Below are 25044 nucleotides of genomic sequence, written 5' to 3'. Positions count from 1 at the left end.
AGCTCCTTAGAAATACAAACCCCATAACATTTATAAAGGTCACAGGGAATGGCCTGGGTCAGAATAACTTGAGTTCGTTTTGTGCCAGTGCCTCAGAAGAGGAAGTTGCTGAATACTTAAAACTCCTTGAGAGTACAGTGTTGCCAAATCTAAACAAAGAATGAGAGAAGTTTACAGCTGAGTTTTTCACTCTGTAATTCAAATGGCAATCCAGCAATGAAATACGTTCTAGGAATTCCAATCAGAGATTTTTAACATCTGACTTGGAAACCAGCTGTGTTCTCAGTGAGTACGAAGATTTACCACCTGCAATTGCTATAATTTAGGAGAATTATGCAGATGTGAAACACTTGAAAAAACTCTTCATTTTTAAATGCAATTTAAAAAACCATGCTTTAGGGAAGTTGGATTCTCAGAAACCTATAAAAATGGCTCGTATATAAAGAAAGTAGGGCCTCAAGTTGCAAGAACCTTTAAATTCAGGAATTCAAGTTTACTACTCTTCAAAGTATGCTTTTTAAAGATAATGAGTGAAAATCACTACAATTTTCTAAACACTATCTTTTAAATAGAACAAGTGAGATAACAAAGCAATTAACTCTGAAATTACATATCACATTTATATTAAGAGCCTTGATAACAGCTGGAGCAGTGGAAGGAAAAGGAGTTCACCACCAGAGGAACAGTTCTACGAAGCACCCCAGTAAACTCATGGCAGGAATTTTGAGCCAATAGTTTCATTCATAGAGAATAACAATTATTGTGGATTTCTGAATTCATATATCAAAAGCCTTTCAAATGTATTTTATGATTTTAAAAGATACTAGAGCTATCCTGGAAAAGCCAGTGCATGTGGTCCTCATACCAATGAGCCCCCATTCTCATTCATTTGCTCTGTTCCTCTCACACATGGGAGACAGCTGCCTTGTACAAAACTGATGCGATATAACTTTGTCACTTATATCATCACCTGAGCACTTGGATACCGCCCTGGGAAAGTCAAGCAAGGTAAAATAATGGTTTCGGGGACTTTCATAGACATATTTGAAAGCATTTCACATGTACAAACACAAATCCTGAATATGTTAGAGAGCAAACTTTTCAAGTGGAAGAATGCAGTGAGCTTCATGGCCTTACATACGTAAGAGATATATCACGAGTTTAAAACTGCAACTTTACCAGCACTTTAATATGAGCAAGTTGGCCAGCATTCCATAAGCAAAAGCTCTGACTCTCAAATTCCTCAACTGTAAAATAAGACGATTAAACTGAGTCATCTCTGAGGTCCCATCCAATTCATTTACTTCACGGTTCTCCTTCCTCCTTGTACTTTTAAGTAAAAGTATAAACTGAGAACCAGACTGTATGCCCAGTTGCTCAGCCATGTCCAACTCTTTGCAATCCCATGGAATAGGCCGCCAAGCTCCTCTGTCCAAGGAATTCTCCAGGCAAGAATACTGGAGCGGGTTGTCATCTCCTCCTCCAGGGGATCTTCCCAACCCAGGGACTGAACCCACATCTCTTGCGTCCCCAGTGTGGGCAGGTGGATTCTTTACTATTGAGCCACCTGGGAAGCCCCTACCACATGAACAAACAGGATGCATTATTGCCACAAAGTGCTTAAGAATACACACTCAAGTGTTTAAACTTGTCACATTATAAATGCATCAGAATCATTTATTCATTAGAAAAATAAGTGTTTTGAACAATGAAGCTTTCAGTTTTTATGTACGTAATTCATAAATAAAAAACAACTATCTAAGTGTTTCTGTTCAGAGAAGTCAGTAATGGAAAGCTATAAATTCAACTCAAATTACATAATATAAAAAGCTCACCTGCATTCCTAGAAGGTAGTATCTTTAAACAAACTCATTTTAAAATAGGATATCCCCAACTTTTTCAGAACTTATAATGGATACAATATTACATTTGTCTTTATCTTCTTTTATAATAGTTCTCTAAGCCTTAAAATGTAATATTTGTACTTTCAGAATTTCTGATAAATAGATCATAATTTCACGTGATAGTTACACATTCACATATAGTACAATGTAGTGGTCAAGTATTAGTGATGGTAATTAACAAATTATTGAAGTAATAAAAAAACCATCATTTTAACAATTTTAATGTTCCACGACAGGATAATTTATATCCAACATATAAAACACATACAGGTAACTTTAAGGAAAAAAATATATCAACTTTAAATAATCAAAAGTAGCAACAAGATTTTCTGTATTATTTTCAGCCTATAGAAGGGTTTTCACTGCCTAAATTTAAGCAATGTGCTGATTAGAAAAGAGACAATATAGTAATAGTACAATTATATATACCGTGGTATATTTATACATATCTATGTTTGTATGTGTGTACATGTATATCAACAGCAACTTAAGGTGTCTGGTTCTTTTTGTAAACTATAACTTCCAAGTTGTATTTTACACGAGTGAGATCTGAATAGATAATTCAACCTAGTACTTTTGAAGTTTTGTCTCTCATTCTCTTTTCCACGTTAGCTTTCGTGTCTCTTTATAGATTACATGAAATAGAACTCTCATTTCCAACATTTCTCCCAGGAGAAGTTAAATAAGTTCCAGTAGATACCGATTATCATTTTTCACTTTTACATTTCGGTATTCACCTGGTCTGCAAAAACAATTAACCATGTAGTTTTTCTTCCATCCTTTAAAATCACTTGTTTTCACCCAGTGATAAGGATACAATGGAAGACCTGGATTAAAATCAAGGTGAACTATGCCCACATATAAAAAACTATCATAATCTGAGATTTTTCTAGAACCTCCAAACATGTTATACTAAAACTAATGGATTTAAAAATTAATATTGTTTTGAAGGGGCATTTATCAGAGGTCATGGCATAATATACAACAGAAAGTCTACTGAATACCCTATTTAATTGTAAAGAACAAACACAGCCATTTCACGTGATAAGAGAAGCTGAAATGTCTTTTACAGCAGTTTCAACCTCTTGATTTGGCCGTTCTGGATCGAGAAGGGCAATGCTATTGGAGTTTTTCCCCTGTTCGTCTACCTTTGGGGAAGCAGCCTGGTCTTGAGGCTTTTTGTTCTCTTTAGCCAACTCTAGGGTCACGCTCTCTCCAGAAGGCTGAAATGACCTCTCTAAATGAACCACTTGTTTCCTTGCTTCTGCTTCTTGTTCACACAGCAGCCTCTCCACCTCCACCTTGAGCTCCAAAGTCTCCTCGTCAGCGTGCACATCCAGTTGTTGCATCAACTCCTCCAACTTCTTGGCCTTGCGGAGCTCGTTCTGCTGGATGATCGTACAAAGGTGTTCAGTGAGCTGCTCTTTAAGCTCAGTCTTGCGCTGCAGCTCTAGCTTTGCTGTCACATACTCTGCTTCAGCCCTGTCAAACCGCTTCCTGCAGGAGCAGATAGAAACACTGGTCTATTAGTCAGCTACTGAAGGAGACAGTCAGAGGGCTAGACATAGTAACTCCAACACCAGAAAAAATGATGTATGAAGAAAATATGGCTATTAATACTTTACAAACAGCTGTCTACATGTTAGACCAAGTAGGGTACTGCTGCTGAAACTTCCACAAAATGCACATCTGGACTCTCCTAACCTAAACACATTTTCCTGTGCCCATTTTCTCTTTCCAAGGCTGTGCGTGAATGAAACCGGGCTGAAAAGTTAATTCAGTGGCATGCTAGCTCCAGTAGGGGAAAGCCCTAATATGCAGTGTTTGTCAATTTCTGTAGTAAACCTATGATTACTACGGCCAGTTTCAAGCTACTGATGTGATATCCCTGAATGCAGAACTGGGAAGAGATACACAAACTCTCTTATGAAGCAGGGCAAGCCAGCTCTAGCATATAGCCAGTTAAATTTATGAGAGGTAAAACAGTGGATGGAGAAAGCAGAGAAATCTGTATCTCTTGACTCCATGGATTAGAAAAGGGAGAAACCTTTTGGTGGAGAAAGACATGGACAGTAGCACCTATTGCTTGGGAGAACCAAAAATGTCTCCAGATATTACCAAACGTCTCCTCAGGGGCAAAACTGCCCCCAGTTGAGAAGCCCCAGGTTGTTTTCACCCTGTCCACTCTGCAACAGACTACTGTGAGACTTTTACTAAGAAAAGTCAATTATTTTTACATATATAGAAACTCCATAGGTAGATATGCCAGTCTTACTTGATGCAGGGTAATTCTACTGAGGAGGTCAATTTACGATCTCCCTTTTTTTTAACTTGCCTTTCCATATAATGTGTCGCTTTTCTTTTTGTCTAGAAGAGGTTGATTCCTCCTACCAACTAATTATTCTATTTAGTTACTACCAACAGTTGTGAAGGCTATGCTGTCTTACCTGTTGACTGCCTTACCTTGAGTGCGTGCATGCTCAGTCGCTTCAGTCATGTCCAACTCTTTGCGATCCTATGGACTGTAGCCTGCCAGGCTCCTCAGTCCATGAGATTCTCCAGGCAAGAGTACTGGAGTGGGTTGCCATGCCCTCTTCCAGGGGATCCTTCTGACTCAGGGATCGAACCTGAGTCCCCTGCATTACAGGCGGATTCTTTACTGCTGAGCCACCAGGGAAGCCCTGCCTTACCTTACTCAATGTAATAGTAATTTCCAGTATGAGAGTTATGGCAAAAAAGAAATAGGTATGATCTCCTTATGCGAGAGTCTCTCAGAAGGAAATACAGTGAAAAATAAATAAATAAAAGGCCTTGCTTTTAGAGAATCCAGGGTTCAAAACCTACCTTTGCCATTTACAATGTGTGTACGTGTTTTGGCAAAAGCCTTTTCTGGATGTGATGAATAGAGACTGAGTCATACTAGCTCAAGTACAGAGGGGGTTTTACTGCAGGATATAAGAGGCAATCTCACAGGCATGTCATCAGAATAAAGGGCTCTTCTCTTCAATGGTCAGAAACCAGAGTTTCTTTCCTTTAGGCTTTCCTATCATATTCACAGCCCAATATGGCCACCAGCTGTATGATATCAAATTCTCTTCAATCAAAGCCTCCATGTTCCAAAATTCCTTCTGGCTGGGTTGGCTTGGCTTGACTTATATCAGATTGAACAGAACCCTTAGTGCCTGGTCATGCTAAGCTCCTCAGTTCAGTTTATGGATTAAATGTTCTGGGGTTCCCATTTTTGTTATCAAGTGTGCCCCAGGCACATGTTGACATCATGAAAACAAAACACAGCCACGTTCCAGTGGAAGAGGCTGAAAAAAAGGCATGCAGTGACTAAAGATTCCAGTATGGTGAGCAGGGGTAGTTTCGTGAACTAAGTCTTGGTTTGTCTATAAAATGGTGATGATAGTAATACCTCATAGTAGTGTTAACTAAGCATTAAATAGAAAAAATAGGGCAAGTGTCTAGCCCAGTGCCTGGTAGGCATTCAAGAAACAGAACTTCCTCTTCAGAGCACCAGAATTAAACAGTACTGTTAGTATATCACTAAACATGTATCTGGGCTTCCCTGGTGGCTCAGATGGTAAAGAATTTGCCTACAATGCAGGAAACCTGGGTTTGATCCATGGGTGGGGAAGATTCCCTAGAGAAGGGCATGGCAACCCACTCCAGTATTCTTGCTTGAAGAATCCCATGGACAAAGGAGCCTGGCGGGCTACAGTCCATGGGATCATGACTGAGCAACTAAGCACACAAACAAATATTTACAATTAAACTTATGTACAATTTAAGAACTTAGGGTTTATATTTGAAAACTTTTACATAATGTTCATTTCTCACATCTAATTTTTTTTACTGTCATCTTGTAAATATAAGAATAAGAACGAGCTGTTTTTCAACTACCCTTATGTTAAAAGAATTGTTACAAAGGAGGGTATGCTGGGTATATGGATCCCTTATTCCCATATTTTATAATATCCTAGCTATGAATGTTCTTTCATCAAGCTTGAGAGCTGACAACATTCTCTAGAGGTATATGTATCTTGTCCCTCCCCTTGACTCAAGCCCTCCTTCTCTGCAAGTCTGTGGTCAGCCTCAGTCAAAGTCAAAGTCAGTCAGTAAAGATTTACCGACTAGGCTCATGAATGCTGAATTGAAATAAAATTTGCTAATCGGTCCCTAGTTTCCATTGATCTTTCACTCTGAATAAATCATTGAAGATTCAGCATTTTGTTTATTTATTTAAAGTCCTCTGGCCAGAAACATGCATATATATATATATATATTTTTTTTTTTAACAGTGATTTATGTTCAAAAAATATTGATTAGTTTCACAAGCTGCACTACAAGTCTGGGGGTCAGGTGGATAATTCCAAATCAGACTATGAAGACATACTTTGGAACAGAATAATAAGAGCATTATACATAATACAGTAAGACAAATTGAACTGGAAATGTAATTATAGAATCATTTTGTTATTTTAAAGGGATCTTGAATGATTTAATGAATGTTATTTAAAGGATTCTAGAAACTATCTCTTGGTTTCAGTATCCCTGAAAATTTTTTAAAACACCATTAACCCTTGGCATGCATTAGGTCCCGATGAAACTAAAAGTGTTCTTAGACCTTTTAGTTCTTTAGTTTCTTTTCTGAACAGTTCTAACTACTTGTAAGTATCAATATATCATAATGCTTATTCTTTCTTAGAAGTTTTCCAGAGAACAAAGAGAAAATTTACTTATAATATTTTGAAAAATAGACTATATTTTACAGTTACTTTATCAGTCCACTGGGCCCTTTTAGAAATCTAAGCTACATTATCGGATTGTTGAAATACAGTTTTTCCTGTTTTTTGAAACATTTGTCATTTCCTCACCCTAGGAATTACTTCCTCATTACTCATCTATTATTCCCATGTATGCTGAAAAATTAAAATAATAAGAAAATAGAGAATGATGGAATGACCTAAAAGGATGATACAATAATGAACTGCTTAGTTTCCTTACTGTTTTGCCAAAGTATTACATCACCTTTTAATAAAGTATAAAATTAGACTGGAAACATCATACTTATAATCTGCTCTTAGCTTTCACTAAACACAAGTGAGGATTATTTTTCATTTTCTGCCCAGAAGAGCACAGAAAATTTACAGAGGAGACATTTGCAGTTATTGAACGTGAAAGTGTTAGTCACTTGGTTGTCCCACTGTTTGCAACCCCATGGGCTGTAACCCTCCAGGCTCCTCTGTCCATGGACTTCTCCAGGCAAGAATACTGGAGTGGGTAGCCATTCCCTTCTCCAGGGGATCTTCCTGATCCAGGGTTTGAACCTGGGTCTCCTGGATTGCAGGCAGATTCTTTACCATCTGAGCCACCAGGGAAGCCCATTTTGCAGTTATTAGACAAATCAAAAGATGCATGTTGTGGCAGGCTAAAAAATGACCCCCCAAAGATATTCGCTTCCTATTCCCAAGAATCTATGAACATTACCTCAAATGGCAAAAGATGTGACAAAGTTTAAGATATTAAGAAGAATTTATTTTGGATTATCCAGCTGGGTACTAAATGCAACTGCATGTTTCCTTTTGAGAAAGAGGCAGAGAAAGTTTTGAGAGAAAACAGGAGGAAGCAATGTGACCTTGGAGGCCCAGAACTGAGTAGTTCAGCCACAAGCCAAGGTATGTCTTCAGCCACAAGACACCAGAAGAGACAAGGACTATATTCTTCCCTAGAGTCTCTGACAGAATGGCAACCCTGCTAACATCTGATTTCAGACTTCTGGTTTCTAGAAGCACAAGAGAATAAATTTTCATTGTTTTAAGCCACTGACTTTTCCATAATTTGTTATGGCAGTCCTATCAGATCAATATGGCTTCCCTGGTAGCTCAGCGGTAAAAAATTCACCTGCAATGTGGGAGACCTGGATTTGATCCCTGGGTCAGGAAGGTCCCCTGGAGAAGGGAATGGCAACCCACTCCAGTATTTTTGCCTGGGGAATTCCATGGACAGAGGAGCCTGGTGGGCTACAGTCCTTGGGGCTGCCGAAGCGTCAGACACTACTGAGCAACTGAGAACATTTATATATGTGTGTGTGTGTGTGTGTGTGTGCATGTGTGGACATACACATGGCAGAGTCTATTAAACATGGAAGGCAAATAGCGAACATTGTTTTTCCTGGTATTTTGTTGTTCAGTTGCTCAGTTGTGTCCAACTCTTTGCGACCCCATGGACTGCAGCACACTAGGCCTCCCTGTCTTTCACCATCTCCTGGAATTTGCTCAAACTGAAGTTCATTGAATTGGTGATGCCATCCAACCATCTCATCTTCTGAGGTCACCTTCTCCTCCTGCCTTCAATCTTTCCCAGTATACTGAGGGTTAAAGAAAAGTTCTACAGGGAGCCACTCTCAGTTTTACAAGCTGGTCTGCGCAGCACAGGGCAGCACTGTAATCACAGCTGCGAACAGCAGCAGCCGTGACAACCCTCTCCAGCTGGCTCACTCCAAGTGTCATCTTCTCAGAGGTGTTCACCCTGACACTGCTCTACAGGAACCAGTTTTAAGGTGAATTCTGGCCTATTTGTATAGAAGAACCTTTTGTGGGCAGAACAACAGTATTTTTACTTAAACAAAGTCAAGGAAATCTCCCACAGAACCAATGAAACAGACTACCCTGGGGATTACCTTCAGTAGAAGTCTAGACCATAATACCATTACCACCAATCTATAACTGCCTAACAACCACAGCTGTAAATTTAGAAAATGTTGTCTTAATCTTCTGCTTGACCCTAGTTCTAGGCTAAATACAACCCTGGTTCTAGGCTAAATTGTCTATGGCTCTCTTTGACTTAATTCAAGAGCTTATTTTTTTAAAAATAATGTCACACATACAATAAGGATATTCACAAACATCTATATCAGTGTTAGTACCATGACAAACTGTCATCTTTAGCTTGTTAAGAGATGCAACAATTTATCATGTAAAATCTTTTTACTATATAAAGTGTACAAAAATGTCATGAAAAAATATTCATATATTGGGATATTGTCTCCTTTAACCAGCAAGCCCACCTTCTTTGTGGTTCTCTGAAGGCTAAAACAATGGCATTTCTTATATAATGTTCACTGTACAAAGGCATCCTTCTCCAGCCCTCCCCTAGGACAGAATTAAAACATGATCAAATGATTTTTCTGTTGAGACATCCAGAATAATCAGAATTATTCATTTAAAGAGCTAAAAAGGCATAAAAACATTCCTCTGGCAAACTTGTTACAGAGGAAAAATGTGATAAAAATCTGGGCTTAGTCTAATCTTAATAAAATCTTGGTTACCTCCTTAATGACCTTATTAATAGAAATGGAACCACCAGTTATCAGCTACTGATGGCATTAATTTATGCAGTTAATTAATAAAAGCAACCCATTAGGTCTAATAGCATATGGTCAAACAACAATTACAAAAATCACAAGGACACCACAAACCTCTTTTTTAAACAATAAACAGTGAATTAAAAACCACAATCAAGCATTTCCGCTTTATTAAATTGTTATATAAACATTCTGATGCTGTGGTTTACTCTGGACTAATGAGGCATTCTGATTGATTTCTACTGTTACAGAGAAAGATGCAAAACTGAGTCATTAACACAGCATTCCCTTGTGAAAAAAGACAAACCAGGATGATTAAAGCGATGTTGAAAAGACTGAAAACCCTGAAATTGGACTTAATTTTTTTGCTCTTTTATCTGTTTAAAGTTCATGTAATTCTTTACATGTGTTTGTTTTGAGAACATGCAATGATGATTTTTTCTCTTAAAAAAAATGCCAGTCATTGAAACCAAGGAAACATGTGATAGCAAACCATTTTACACAGAGCATAATTGAAAAAGAGAAAAGAAAAAAACTTCAAGCTTTCAATACAGAGTGGTATTTTCCTTAAAATACTCAAAGGCTTTTAAAAAATAAACTAGATCTTTCTTTGATGAAAACTGAAATGAGAACTAGGCTAATCCTTAGACCATCTCAGATAATCAAAATTTCTTAAAGAAAGAGCACAGACTTGGTGTTAGAATAATATAGAGTTCTGGAGGAAGTCATTCAGACTTTTAAAGAGTCTCAAATGTTAAACAGCTGATGGCTTAGCAGGAAAGACCAAAATGTTAATAAATAAAGCAAGAAATCCTCTAACAGGGATATAACAAGGTTAATGTATAGGGCAGATTTAAGAGTTAATGAAGACTTCAAGAAGGAGATACTTTGATTAGACAGCATATTAAAAAGTGAAACATTACTTTGCCAACAAAGGTCCATAGAGTCAAAGCTATGGTTTTCCAGTAGTCATGTATGGATGTGAGAGTTGGACCTTAAATAAAGCTGAGCGCTGAAGAATTGATGCTTTTGAACTCTGGTGTTGGCGAAGACTCTTGAGAGTCCCTTGGACTGCAAGGAGAAAAAACCAGTCAGTTGTAAAGGAAGTTAGTCCTGAATATTCATTAGGAGGACTGATGCTGAAGCTGATGCTCCCATACTTTGGCCACCTGATACAAAGAGTTGACTCACTGGAAAAGACCCTGATGCTGGGACTGAAAGCAGGAGAAGGGGATGACAGAGGATGAAATGGTTGGATGGTATCACCAACTTGATGGACATGAGTTTGAGCAAGCTCCAGGAGTTGGACACAACTGAGTGACTGAACTGACTGAAAACCGGAGTAGGTACAGCACCTAATACTATCGTTGTGAGGCTTAACGATGATATACATAAATGCCTCTGGCCCAGCTAACAATATACATTAACTAAATCAGACTCCTAACTCACTGAAGGAGAAGGCAATGGCACCCCACTCCAGTACTCTTGCCTGGAAAGTCCCATGGACAGAGGAGCCTGGTAGGCTGCAGTCCATGGGGTCGCTAAGAGTCAGACACAACTGAGCAACCTCACTTTCACTTTTCACTTTCATGTATTGGAGAAGGAAATGGCAACCTACTCCAGTGTTTTTGCCTGGAGAATCCCAGGGACGGGGGAGCCTGGTGGGCTGCCGTCTATGGGGTCACACAGAGTCGGACACGACTGAAGCAACTTGGCAGCAGCAGCAGCAACTCACCGAGCATATGAATAGTCGAGGCTGGCCTGATCAATCCGGTTCCTGAGGATTCCAATGTCAGCTGACACCATGTCATCTAAAGCCTGTAACTCCTTCTGGATCCTCTTCAGTTTCATGGTTTCTGCCTGGGTTCTTTTAGATCTATAAAATGAGGAACATGAGTGGAAAAATTACAACATTTTAAAATCACATGTCCACATACAACTGAAAAAACCAATCTACTGTATATACAATATGATTATAGTATACAATTTTAAAAACTAGAAAAAAACCAGAAAAACTGAAATAAAACTAATGCTAGTAATATTTTAGTATATCTCCAAAGCAGCATTTGCACTTTTTCCTCTTATGATTCCAAATTTTATTACTATATTGTTTTTAGACACAAGAGAAAAAGTAATACTTAAAAAATAACAATAAATCATTCACTCATAGGTCTATACTCATTCCCTAAGCACTAAAAGGATGTACCTGTATAGAGAACTGGATACATTAGAGTATTGAACACAGCTTTTCAAATTCTTTAAACTCTTCTTGCAAAGCCCATTTTCATTTCAATGGACACCGAGAAGAGATGCCAGCATTAAACATCATTTCTTTGTATGTCTGAGAATGTCTATGTGGTTTTAATTTTGAAGACCCATTTCTTCAAACTTTTATTGTTTTGACTCCTCTTCTGTAGGCAAAACTACAGGTCCTCAAAATTTTTTCCAGGGCTCAAAACCAAACACTCTATTTGCCTCCTTGTTTAAGGGCAACCTCAGCCCTCTCATCACTCCCAAGTACATCATCTACCTCAGAAACAATAAACAAATACAAAGCCAACCTTTAATCACGATTTTACTTGTTTCAAAATGTCATACACATTCTCAAAGGAAAATAAAACTCTCAACAAAACCACCATACTGTGACTTGATTTCTACTCCATTATGCATTTACTCTTGTTTACTGTCTACAGAAGTTAACCAAGTGATTTTTTTATTTCAAATATTAATGATTCAGGCTTCCCAGGTGGCTCAGTGGTAAAGAACCTGTCTGCCAAACAGGAGAGGCAACAGACACAGGTTTGATCCCTGGGTTGGGAAGATCCCCTGGAGAAGGAAATGGCAATCCACTCCAGCATTCATGCCTGGGAAATCTCAGGAACATAGGAGCCTGGTGGGCTACAGGCCATGGGGTCACAGAGTGGGATACAACTGAGCACACGTGCTTTAATAACCCACTGTCCGTTTATTAATAATCTAACCAGGCTGCATTTCCTTACATGTCTGTCTATAGCAGTGCTGTCTTAAATCAAAATCATATAAAGAAAAACAAGTACTGAGCCTGTAAATCTTTTTGTAAAATCTCCAGTAAACAGCTTCCCTAACCTCTTCCAAATTGAAGACTACTAAAATGCATTTCAATAATCACACTGTTTCCTTCTTGAAATGTAAGTCAAATTGAAATTTTCTATGCTTCATGAAAGATCAAGATGTACAGTAAGAGAAAAAAAAATCATTAGTTTTAAATACATATATCCCTTTGGCAGATAAAATCCTGAATTACTCTGATACCTACTTACCGTTCTCTCCAGCCCTATGCCTTCCTCTCCCCCTGACACATACCCTAGCTTTAATGAGAAACAGTTCTGCTAGACTTTTCTGGAGATCTAAAAAAAAAAAATGCCACTGAATACTTGTTGGCATTTAGTTCTCACTATTCTCAAACACTACTTTATTGACTGAGCTTGGTTTCCTAAGGCCACAGCATACCAGAAACTACAAACTAAAAGGGAAGAGTGGGTAAGGGATGGGAAAGCGGCTCAAACGGGACTGATGCTGTTCCAGGCCTGTGCAAGGCAGCAAGGGAAAAGGGACTGCTGACAAACTGGTTCTGAAGGGGAGAGAAAAGCAGAATCACACGCAATATAAAACAGCGCTCTTAAGGGTGACCTAGAGTCATGGATAAAGTTAAGTTATATCATGTATCTTTTATCAGTGGGGGCAGGATAAAATTTTAAGAAAAATGGCCATAAAAAATACAATTAAGATTTGTGGGAGTATAAGTCACTTACTCGGAATAATCTTATTCCTCTACATGTCAGATGATTAAGGCTTAGGTCAAAATTAAAACCTGCATTTGTTGCTAACTTACTTATGAAGAAAGAAAGTGAAAGTGTTAGTTGCTCAGTCGTGTCCGACTCTTTGCGACCCAATGGACTATTGCCTGCCAGACTCCTCTGTCCATGTGAATTCTCCAGACAAGATTACTGGAGTGGGTTGTCATTCCCTTCTCCAGGGGATCTTCCCAACCCAGGAATCAAACCCAGGTCTCCTACACTGCAAGCAGATTCTTCACCATCTGAGCCACCAGGGAAGCCCAATTTACTTATATCGACAGCTATTTACTGCTCCCTTATGAGTATGTAGTTGGTTAAAACTAAAAAACACTGATGATGATCTTAAGTTTTAACTGCATCTATATTCATAAATACATTATAATCTATGCTCTAAAAGCCTTAATAAATTAAGACTGGAATCTCTGTATCACTTGTAAAGCATAATTTGTTTAATAGGTCTTAAAAGTAATGACTGTAGAGAAAATGTCATTTATTAGAACAGACATAGGAAAATAAATACAGAACAGACAAAACTGATTACAGGTTACAAACAACCTCTCCTGGTTCAGGTGCCTCACCTTTCTGCAATAGCTTTAGCCAAAAGAGCTTTCTTACGTTTATTTTTCTCTTCCATTAGCCGCTGTTCTTGCTGGAGGACTTCCCAACGAGACTTTTCTTGCCTTGGGAGCAAATGTACAAAAATGAGCTTTTTGTACTTTTCCACACCTTGCCAGTCTCAGTTTCTAAGTATAAAATTCAATCAACCAGATTTTATATATATATATATTTTTCTCCCCCAAAAAAAGTTCTCTTAAAAGGAAGCCATCTGCAGTTCATTATTTTGTTCTAATAGGAACAAAGACTATAATTTGATGTAAAGGCTTAGATAAATTGGCCCTTTGAAATCCACTATACGTATATAAGCTGGAAACCCACAAACTTGAAGCCAGAGTACTATGGCATTTTTTAGGAGTACAAAGAAACTCGTTTAAGTTAATCATGTATTATATGCAAAATAGATAGCAAAATAAATTGTCCTATAGCTAATGTCAAATCTTTTAAGAGTTTTCTATAACAAACAATAACCAATGTTTATTTCATACATTTTTCTTTCAATTTGTTCACTTCTTTCTAGCTCTCGTTTTTAAAGAATGAAACACTACGAAATAAGACTTGAATGCTGGGCTCAAAAAAAACTCCAAAGATCTACAAACATGAATTGTCTTCCAATCTATCCAATTCTGAAATACATTAAAATTTTCTGTAAATTCACATACTTAATGTCAATGCAAATTAAACAAGGTAATGATAAAGCCTTCTGTCCCTATTACTGTCATTTCTCATAGCCATTGTATCAAAAATCTCCCTTCTGAGACCTAGTGACTGCTTGCAAAATTATCCTTTTGTCTTTATTCCTACAATCTCCACCTTAGGGCTGCCATTGGTCCTTGCTCATTTTTACTGTTTGCAGGCTTCTCCTCCCCAGATCTTAGTTGCAGCTCAAACCAGTACACTCTGTCAAATGATCCGCAGTACTGACACCTGGATGTTCTTGGTTAGTTTTATCAGAGCATCATCTCCCCTTTGGGGTCAAGGAACTCACTAGATAGGCATCTTCAGCTTCCAAGCCCTTCTTCATACTTCTTTAATTCTCTACAATTTTCTGGGCTATCGTGTGCCTCTTTCAGAAAAGTGAGATGTCATCTCTGAACATTCTCTAATATATAGCTTTCCTTTTCCTCTCTTATAGCCTCAGAATTTCTCCTTTTCAACAACCATTCCTGAGATGACATTTCTTCTACGAAAATTTTCTCAAGTACCTAAAATGATAATAATAATTTTCCTAATGACATTCAATCTCAATTTTCCAATTTAAACCACCCCCCGCAACTTGTTTCAGAACTATGAGAGTAGATTATATTTAAAACATTAAATGTAGGCACATTTAATTTTGGTTTCATAATTCATATGGCTTTATATCTCTTGTCAAAATGATTTCTTGGCTGTAAACCCTGGTGGGCAGGAAACACTTTAAACTTAGTAGAGAATCTGGATCAGCAGAGATTAGAAAAAGAGCCGAGATTAGATAAAACATACAACACTTTGAAAAAGAGTGACTCAGAAAATGGAAAACAGAAACAGAGACTATTCTTTCTTCCCTGTGAGTGATAAATCAGGAGAAACAAAGAAGGGCTATTCATACATAAGTTATATAATAGAAAAAAACTGATTATAAGAATTCACAAGTCACAGAATGGCAATCACCACAAGAATGTGGCTAAACTAAATTCAGGAAGTGGTTTCTAATACCAATACAACAAATAAAGAAATCTAATGACTAATTATTTAATTTGTCCTCTCAATTCCCTATACTCTTTCCTTTGATCTTCATGTCTCTGCACAAGCACCCTTTTCTGGGTAAGTGAAGATGGTATCCGAAAGTTCAAAGAATGGGTTCAATCTGGGGAGGAGTATCATACATATAAGAACTGGTTCTGGTGAGGGTAAAGGGCACAGACTTTGGATCCAGAGACTTGCATGTGAACCCCAACTCTATTACTTATTAGCAGGGTATTCACTTTGGGAATACAGTATCTTTTCTAAGATATCACATCTGTAAAGTGAAAACAATGAACATGCATCCTAAGACTGTTGAGAAGACTAAATAACATAAAACATACAAAATGCTTAACACTGGTACTTATATTTAGGTCATAGCTATTTTTCAACAGTTTATTCATCACATTTCTAGGTTAGACTATCAAACAAACAAAATATTAAAACTGTAGTTCTTCAAAGTTCAATGGGGAAAAAAAAAAGTAAAATGGAAAGAAAGTCTCATGGATAATATAGACTTACTAACAATTCCACTTTCTTTTTTCCAATTGGCAATCTGCTTTTAGAGGCAGAACCTCAGCATTTTTGTGAACTTCATGGGAATTCTTAAGTCCCAGTTCCTTTTGTTGACTTTCAGTACCCTGTGGTTTTCCATCACCAACAGGAGAGGTGAGTGTAAGGGGAGTAGGAGGAGAAGAATATGGTCTCTGAGTATTAAATCTTTGTTTTGGTGCAGAAAGCAGCTGCTCTGGAGGTAATGAGGTTGACCCATCTTGAAGTCCAAATTTTTGACTTTGCTCTTGAAGGGCTCTTTCTCGCTGAAGTTGTTGTCGACTTTTCTTCCCAGGGAGACGCCGCTGTGGTTCAAACGGATCTATACATAAAAAAAAGAACAGAGAAAAATTCCTTTGTGTGAGCAGCAAATAATTATAACTTCTCTAAGAAAATAAAGCATTAACATTAAACTCTAGTAATTCTGCAGGGTTTTTCTTCCCTTGTCTTCCTTAAAATTCCAGGGGAAAACCTGCCATCTTCCTGCAGAATTTGACAGTTCTCTGATCATACTGCTAATATTTAACAAAAACTATCCTACTTCTCAATTAATCTTTAAGGAAGTCCATTTCTTTGTGAGTTAGGCCTTAGAATACAAAGCAAGGTTTCATCCTGATTTGCTGTCAGAAGAATCTAGTATGACCGAAGTTGGCAGACAAATGAATTCACTGATATGTCTTAAGTTTGATTGATGGTTCTGTCTGTACTTCTGAAATAAAATGGTGGCTTTTTTCAAATGGGCTTCACCTTTCTTAAATTTTAACAGATCTTAGGGTAATTTGATACATAGGTAGACACAATACACAAAGTATTACCAAATGAAGTCTTTTAATTTTAGGGATGCTAGTTAATCCTAAATTGTTTCCTTTCATCTTCCAAACAGCCTGGGCCTACGTTCCCCAAAGTGCAGTTAGCCTTTAATCAATGTATGCAAGCTAATTTTAATAGCAGCCTGAGCAAAGCAATAGAGGAAGACAAAATAATCGGGAGAAGTCTTTTTAAAAAAGTATTATGAATTAAATGATAAGAAAGTAATTAAATGTACTTTTTGGACTGTCCATACCAGTATTAACCTTGTAGGTCAGACAATTGAAGACTCTGACTCACATTCACACTATACTTAAGATCAATAAGTGATATATTCCAATAAGTGCCCAAGAAATGAAACTGATAAGTTTTTGTAAATGAACTAAATGGGGTTTGTAAAACCTAATAATGACCTCTGAAACAACATAAGCTTATTATTTACATTTCCCAAAGGAGAGTTAAAGCTTGAGAGTCAAATTTCCATTGTTGCTTTTCTCCAACTCAGTAACCTTAGGCAAGTCAACTGATTATTAATATTCTACACCTCAGTTTCTTCATCTGTCAAACTGGTTGAAAATTTACTTGCTTTACTTAACTCAAGGAGTTGATGTAAGAATTAAATGAAATATGGGAAGAAAATATTTTCAAAAGACATATAATCAAAAGTAAAATGTTATTGCTATTGACTTTAGCCAGAATCACAAGTAGTGTACTATATCTTGCAACAGAAACCTATTCTAGGCTACTGATCTTTATTCACACCATCAGAAAATGTCATTGAGCCTGCTTACCTTTCAGTTATACTTGTTAGTTGAATTATTAATATCTCTCTGAAAGTCAGTAATGCAGCTTCCATTTTATTTTGCATTTTCACAGAACCTACCTATGAGATTAAAAATGCTAATTTTTAAACTCCCAAACAACAAATCAGGTCACTTAACAATTAAACAAATGACAAAAAAAACCTTTTGGAACTAGTAAGTCATTATAGCAAGGTTGCAGAATATAAGATTAATATACAAAAACCAATGACTTTCATAGCAGCAATGAACAAGTGGAATTTGATATAAAAAACCACAGTTACATTTATGTTAGCATTCAAAAAAAAGAATTACTTAGATATAAATCTAACAAAATATGTACAAGATCTAAGAGGAAAACTACAAAATTCAAATGAAATCATGGAACTAAACAAATGGAGAGATATTCCATATTCATGAATAAGAAGATTCAACATTGTCAAGATGTCAATCAGTTCATCCTAAACTCATCTATAGATTCAGAGCAATACGAATTAAAATCCCAGCAAGTTATTTTGTGGATACTAACAAACTGATTCTCAAGTTTATACAGAGAGGCAAAAGATCCAGAATAACCAATAAAATATTGAAGAACAAAGTTGCACTGGCACTACTTGACTTTAACACTTACTATAAAACTATAGTAATCATGACAGTGGGAATTAGCAGAAGAATAGAATAAAGATCAATGGAACAGAATAGAGAGCCCAGCAATAGGCCTATTTTAATACAGTCAACTGATCTTTGACAAGGGTGCAAAGGCAATACAATAGAACAAAAATATTCAACAAATGGCACAAAAATACATCTAGACTTATACCTTTCACTCAAAATGGATCATAGACCTAATGCAAAACTCAACTATAAAACTCCTAAAAGACAACACAGGAGAAAATCTAGAGATGTCAGGTGTAGCAGTGAATTTCAGATATAATACCAAAAGAGATAACTGATAAACTATACTTGATGAAAATTAAAAACTTCTGCTCTGTGGAAGACAATGTCAAAGGAAGAGAAGACAAGCCACAAACTGGAAGAAAACATTTGCAACTGACACATCTAATAAAAGACTGCTATCTAAAATATACACAGAATTCCTGAAACTCAACAATAAGAAAACAACCTCATTAAAAAATGGGTCAGAAACTTTAACAGATACCTTGTCACCAAAGAAGATATACACATAACAACTATGCATATGAAAAGAATCTAAACCATATACCACAGGGAAATGCAGATTAAAATGAGATACCACTACACAAATAGCAAATGGCAAATAGATGGGGATCCAATGGAAACAATGAGACTTCATTTTCTTGAGCTCCAAAATCACTGCACATGGTGACTGCAGCCATGAAATTAAAAGATGCTTGCTCTTTGGAAGAAAAGTTATGACCAACCTAGATAGCATATTAAAAAGCAGAGACATTACTTTGCCAACAAAGCTCCATCTAGTTAAAGCTATGGTTTTTCCAGTGGTCATGTACGGATGTGAGAGTTGGACTATAAAGAAAGCTGAGCGCCGAAGAATTGATGCTTTTGAACTGTGGTGTTGGAGAAGACTCTTGAGAGTCCCTTGGACTGCAAGGAGATCCAACCAGTCCATTCTAAAGGAGATCAGTCCTGAATATTCATTGGAAGGACTGATGCTGAAGCTGATACTCCAATACTCTGGCCACCTGGTGTGAGGAACTGACTCATTTGAAAAGACTCTGATGCTGGGAAAGATTAAAGGCAGGAGAAGGGGATGACAGAGGGTGAGATGGTTGGATGGCATCACTGACTCAATGGACATGCATTTAAGTAAACTCTGGGAGATGGTGATGGACAGGGAAGCCTGGCATGCTGCAGTTCATGGGGTCACAAAGAATCGGACACGACTGAGAGACTTAACTGAACTGAACCACTACACAACCATTAAAATGGCCAAAAATCTGTAACACAGAGAACATTAAATGTGGGTGAGGATGTGGAGCAACCTGAACTCTTTCATTGTTGGTGGGAATGCAAAATGGTAGTCACTTTGTAAGACGGTTTGGTGGTTTCTCATAGAACTAAACATTTCTTAACATATGATTTAGCAATTGTGTTCTTTGGTATTTTTAATGAGATAAAAACTCATCCGCACAAAAACCTGAACACGGACGTTTATAGAAGCCTAATTCATAACTGCCAAAACCTGGAATCAACCAAGATGTCCTTCAGTAGGTGAATGGATAAACTGTGGTACATACAGACCAATGGAATATTATTCAAAGCTAAAAATAAAAGATATCAGCTATCAAGCCACACAGAGCATGGGGGAACCTTAACTGCATACTACTAAGAGAGAGAAAACAATCTGAAAAGGCTATATACTGTATGATTCCAACTATATGACATTTTGGAAAAGGTAAAACTACGCAGACAGTAAAAGGATCAGTAACTGCTAAGGTTTAAGGAGAGAAGAGAACGAACAGGCAGAGAAAAGAGGATGTTTAGGGCAGTGAAAATACTCTGTATACTATAATGACAGATACATGACATCATGCATTTGTCCAAACTTGTGGAATGTGTAACACCAAGACTGAACCCTAATGTAAACTACAGACTCGGGTGACTATGATGGGTCAATGAAAGTTATAACAAATATGTCAGTCTGGCGGAAGACGTTGATACTGGGGATGGCTATGTACCTGCTGGGGCAGGGACTATCTGGGAAACCTCTGTATCTACCTGTCAATTTTGCCATCAACCTAAAACTGCTCTTAAAAAATTCAGTCTTTAGGAAGAATTAGGGGGAAAAAAATAGGAACATACTCTTTTGCATACTTTTTGGGGGGGCTGCAAGTACCAAGGAGGCTGTGGCCAACTGGGAGCACACGTATAGTTTAAAGGGGACAATCCATTAGCCACCTCTAACCGACACCGTGGACTATACAGTCCATGGAATTCTCCAAGCCAGAATACTGGAGTGGGTAGCCTTTCCCTTCTCCAGCTCTTCCCAACCCAGGGATCAAACCCAGGTCTCCCGCATTGCAGGCAGATTAATTACGAGCTGAGCCACCAGGGAAGCCCTTAAATACGGCAGCTGTCACTAAAAAATTTAGGTCCATGTTACCAGACATTTGGATTTTTCACTAGAAAAATTCAGATTTTTATGTAAAATATAGAGAACTGTATCAATCAAGAAAATCTAGGTTATGCTATAGGGGCAAAGAACCCTGGAAACTTTATGGTTTTAAACAACAAAGGTTTATTTCTTATTAACGCCACGTGCCAACTGAAGGCCAGCAGGGGCTTCCTGCTGATCAGCCTCTCAGGGCTCCAGGCTGACTATCCAGTCAGAGTTTGCTAGCCCCCAGGGCAGGTGAGAAAAGAGCTTAGGGAGGACTTGGTTTAGCAATTAATTGCTCTGACCCAGGAGTGACATAACACTTACGCTTACAATTCAATGCTGAACTAGCACTAGGTCTGATACAAAAACAAGGGCAACAGGAATATACTGGGAAGAGAAGTGAACCAGAAATAATTTCCCCGGTATTAATTTAAAAGAAGTTTTAAGATTAGATAATCCAAAAAGGGGGGAGGGGTCGAAAAAATGAACATTTTTGGCTTAAATCAAGCCAGTGGGCTGAGTTTGTGATCTTTGCTATACATCCTTTAATCAAGCCCTGCTTTCCCCACCCAAGATAATCATCATTTGAATCATATGTTGATCATTCCCTTCCTTTCCTTTTTATGTCATACTGTGTCTACAAATACTTCTTTTAAATGTTATATTATTTAGTTATTTTAACTTTACATAAAGGGTGTCATGCAGGATATAATCTTAACTTAATACGATATTGCCATTATTCATCCATGTTGTTCATGTCGCTGTAGCCATTTAATTTTAATGCTGTATAATACTCTATTGAGAATATTCTCTAAGAGTCTATTGATCTTCTACTGATGGAAGCATTTATTGCCAATGCTCACTTCACAATCTTCTCCCGCTATAGTGATAATGAACTATAACAGCACCAAATCATGGTATGTAGTGGCTATATGGAACAATCACCTCTTAGCCCATGTTAGACATGAAACTAGAGTGAAAAATAACCTTTACTATTTCAAACAACTGATATTTCAGGGCTATATGTTACTGCAGCTTAACCTGGCTTAACCTGACTTCACTATTATCAATAGTTTTGAAACTGCATTTGCCCCTTCTTGATCATATTCCCTTGCCTTCCCACCATCCCAAATTTTGTGTTTTATTCTTTTAATTTTTTAATATATTTCCTATATTCCTAAATGAATATACCTGCTTTGTATGATTTTGAGCTTCTACTAATGGTAGCAGACTGTATATATTCTTCTGCAATTTGCTCTTTTCACATGTTAAGTCGATGAAATTTATATATGCTAATACACGCAGCTTGTAGTTCAATTCCCACTAGCTGTATAGTAGCCCAGTGGATGATTATACCACAATTTATTTATCCGTTCCCTTGTTAATGAACACTAGGTTGCTTCTAGCTTTTTAATATTATAAACAATATATACAAGAGTATGAGGAACATTTTTGACTTTCCCAGATGCCCTATGGGCTTCTCTAGACTATTGCTGTCTTTATTTTTGCTGGCAACCAACTCTATCTTCATAGATTATTTAAATACATTTTTAAGGCTAGAGAACAGCTGGAAGGAGCATTAAAATAAAAGATTCAGCTCTTTTAGTTTTATAAATGAGAAATCCAAGACAAAAAGATTTAGAGGCAGAGCTGTGAGATCTACTATTTTCAATCACTGTGGTTGGCTGAGTATACAAAATGTTGAAATGTTTTCTTAAGATAGTCAAAGACTAGCTGTTGTCTATGCTCTAACATCTCAGTAAATGATAGGTCGTAAAGTTAAGGTCCTTCATCCCCTCTCTATCCCAAATTATGGAGATATTTAGAAATGTACTTTCAAATAATAAATCCAATGTCAATTCGGAGAAGGCAATGGCAACCCACTCCAGTACTCTTGCCTGGAGAATCCCAGGGATGGGGGAGCCTGGTGGGCTGCCATCTATGGGGTAGCACGGAGTCGGACACAACTGAAGTGACTTAGCAGCAGCAGTGTTCAATTTAGCATTAAGTCTTCCTTCCCTGGGCAAACTCCCCTCTACTAACACACAATCTCTCTGAAATACTGCCAAGCTCCATCCAACCACCAGCAGAGTAACATTTCTGTTAATTCTATAGCAAGCTCTGGTACAACATCTACTATTACATTATATTATAGTTTGTCTCCTCAGCAGACTATAAGCTCTTTGAAGGCAGGGATGAAACTCTGATTATATCAGCATCCCTAATGCAGAGGCTGCCTCCCTTAACTTTGGGTCAGATCAGAGGCAGGGTACTAGTACCAGGAATGTCAGTTAATTACAAACTTTAGTGTAACTTTTATGATTCAGCTTTTAAAGGTCTCTGGATCAGTCAAAATTTTCCCGATCCGTATAATCTACACTGCTATCACATTACAAATTTACTTCCTTTTCCACTCCTCAGGCCTAGATTATCTTCACCACCATACTAAAAACAAACAAGCTGACCTGAGCAACATCCAGCTTTTTCTCACACACTCTAATAAAAGGAATAGAAGGGATTATTAATTTTCCCCCAGAATGTGTAAGTTATGGGACCAAGAATGGTGTAACTCACAGAAGTACCATGTACTAGCAAGATCACTATATACAACTTTATAAAATTTCAATCACAAAGCACAGGTTATATTACAAGTTTCTCACCAAATATCAGCAAACCTAATTCCCTCATTAAAAAATAACAAAACAGTGAAAGTCCATTTAGTGATTACACTATAAAGATGGAGAAGCAAGCACAAAAATTTAGCTTACACTGAAGTCAGTAGATATGCATGTCTATAGATTGATAGGTAGATAGATAGCTATACATTTCACACCTAATCTCTCAAAGACCCTTTTGGTTTGCTGCCTCTCAAGAGTTGGAAGGAACTGCAAAAATCATCTGGCAACCAGAAGTGAATGCGAGACTCCAGATGTATCATGACAAACTGAAACTTTCTGCATTTATTCAGATCCCTGTGCTTCCTTTTCCCAATCACAGTCTGCTTCTATAAATACACCACAATTTAACTCTAATACGATGTGTGCCCCTCCTTCCTTTACTCTGACCCCAACCCTCCAACCACTGATCTGTGCAGCAAGCTTCCTACAGGTCACTTCCTCCCCAAGTCCCATTTCTTTCCCAGGAAAAAGTCAAATCCCTGAAATAGATGCCTTAACTCTCTTTTTAAAAAGTAGATCTCAGTCTCGTGGGTCTGCCACACACCCCCACCGCCACCTCAGCCGTGGTTCCAAGTGCATCCAGCTCCCGAGCCCCCCTCAATCCTGTCCTCCTACTTACAGCTCCTTGTCCCTAACACAGGTAACCCTTTTCCCCGCCCCCTTTCGCTCAAAAACTGCAGCCCCGCCCCTTTCCTTAACAGATCGAAGAATTAAAGCTCTGTAGACCCGTCCCTTTACCTTTAGTCTGCTTTAGTCGCCTCAGCTCCTCCTCAGAGAAGCCGGCCCAACCCTGCGCCATCCGCCTTGGCTTGCCAGCACGCCTAGTACCCCAAACCTCTGAGCCCCGACTGCCAACACGACTACCCAGGCACATCCGGGTTCTTCCCCTGCCGCGGCGGACCAACCAATCAGCGCATCGAACTCTGGACGCAAGGCCCCCTTCTCCCTTGCAGCAGGACCCGGATCTCTTTCAGGTTGTCTCCGGCAGTGCCTGATAAAGTGCATAAGGAAATCTTGGTTTCGCAGACATTCGTTCCCCTTGACCTGGCTTTTCTCTTTCTCCCTGTCTCCTGTGCTTGTTGGATTATCGGTTCAAGAGGAAAAAGAGGAAATACCGATGCGAGTAGGCTGGAGATAAACAGGCAGTGAGAAAGTGGCTACGAGTCGGTGGCGGAGAAGGGAGGACAGACCCTGCCTCTAGGGGCCCCTTGTAAATTTACTGGAGCGGAGCCCTCTGCGTGGCGGTTATCCAGGGTTTCACTGCGTGATTTGTAGAGGGTTCCTTTAAAACGGCACTGACTTTATCCTGCAGGTTGACTCAAGAATGTCCAGGTTTAAGCTTTTAATTATAATCATTTCAGAAGAATGGGGTGTAATAGTGGTAAAGGAACGGACACATGTAACATGGTTAGGTCTCCCAGAGGCCGTTGCGACTCCCAGATTTCTGTTGATTGCGGATCGGTTTTTTGATGTGTGAATGATTCTCGCTAATCTGTCACCTTTCTCCTAAGGGATGTCTAAGTCCCGCCTCTTAAAAACGGTCTTTCCTCTCTGTTTATGTTCAGGGAAGGCAATGTAAAACGTGGATGAGGGGGGATGGGAAAATGTTTCCTAGGCGTCTCCTACCTGGAGTCCCGATCTCAATGTCCTGGTACTACCTTAAA

The 25044-nt window shown here is 38.2% G+C and overlaps 1 protein-coding gene across 2 annotated transcripts; it reads right to left on the bottom strand.

Moving 5' to 3' along the window:
- Positions 1–1641: 1641 nt before the first annotated feature.
- Positions 1642–24280, bottom strand: GORAB (golgin, RAB6 interacting). Of its 2 annotated transcripts, none has more exons than XM_027564774.1 (5): positions 24119–24280; positions 15981–16320; positions 13688–13789; positions 11009–11149; positions 1642–3401 (listed from the first exon to the last, which is right to left on the bottom strand). In XM_027564774.1, exons 1-5 carry the CDS (start codon positions 24252–24254, stop codon positions 2942–2944), a joined length of 1179 nt encoding a protein of 392 aa, XP_027420575.1. In that variant the 5' UTR covers positions 24255–24280; the 3' UTR covers positions 1642–2941. The 2 variants fall into 2 exon arrangements, with proteins under 2 accessions (XP_027420575.1, XP_027420574.1); XM_027564773.1 differs by having other exon boundaries at positions 15973–16320; positions 24119–24274.
- Between the last annotated feature and the right edge of the window lie 764 nt (positions 24281–25044).

This window comes from Bos indicus x Bos taurus, chromosome 16 (genome assembly GCF_003369695.1).
Source record: "Bos indicus x Bos taurus breed Angus x Brahman F1 hybrid chromosome 16, Bos_hybrid_MaternalHap_v2.0, whole genome shotgun sequence".
Lineage (NCBI taxonomy): Eukaryota > Metazoa > Chordata > Mammalia > Artiodactyla > Bovidae > Bos > Bos indicus x Bos taurus.
This window is presented reverse-complemented; position numbering and strand designations above follow the sequence as displayed.

Excerpts from the sequence above, each read along its gene's own strand:
- GORAB (XM_027564774.1), bottom strand. The coding sequence starts at position 24,254 with ATGTGCCTGGGTAGTCGTGTTGGCAGTCGGGGCTCAGAGGTTTGGGGT. Across the intron at positions 13,790-15,980 it reads TGCCAATTGGAAAAAAGAAA|GCAAGAAAAGTCTCGTTGGG; the intron begins GTGGAATTGTTA and ends TTTGCTCCCAAG. Across the intron at positions 11,150-13,687 it reads GCTAAAGCTATTGCAGAAAG|ATCTAAAAGAACCCAGGCAG; the intron begins GTGAGGCACCTG and ends CTCATTTTATAG.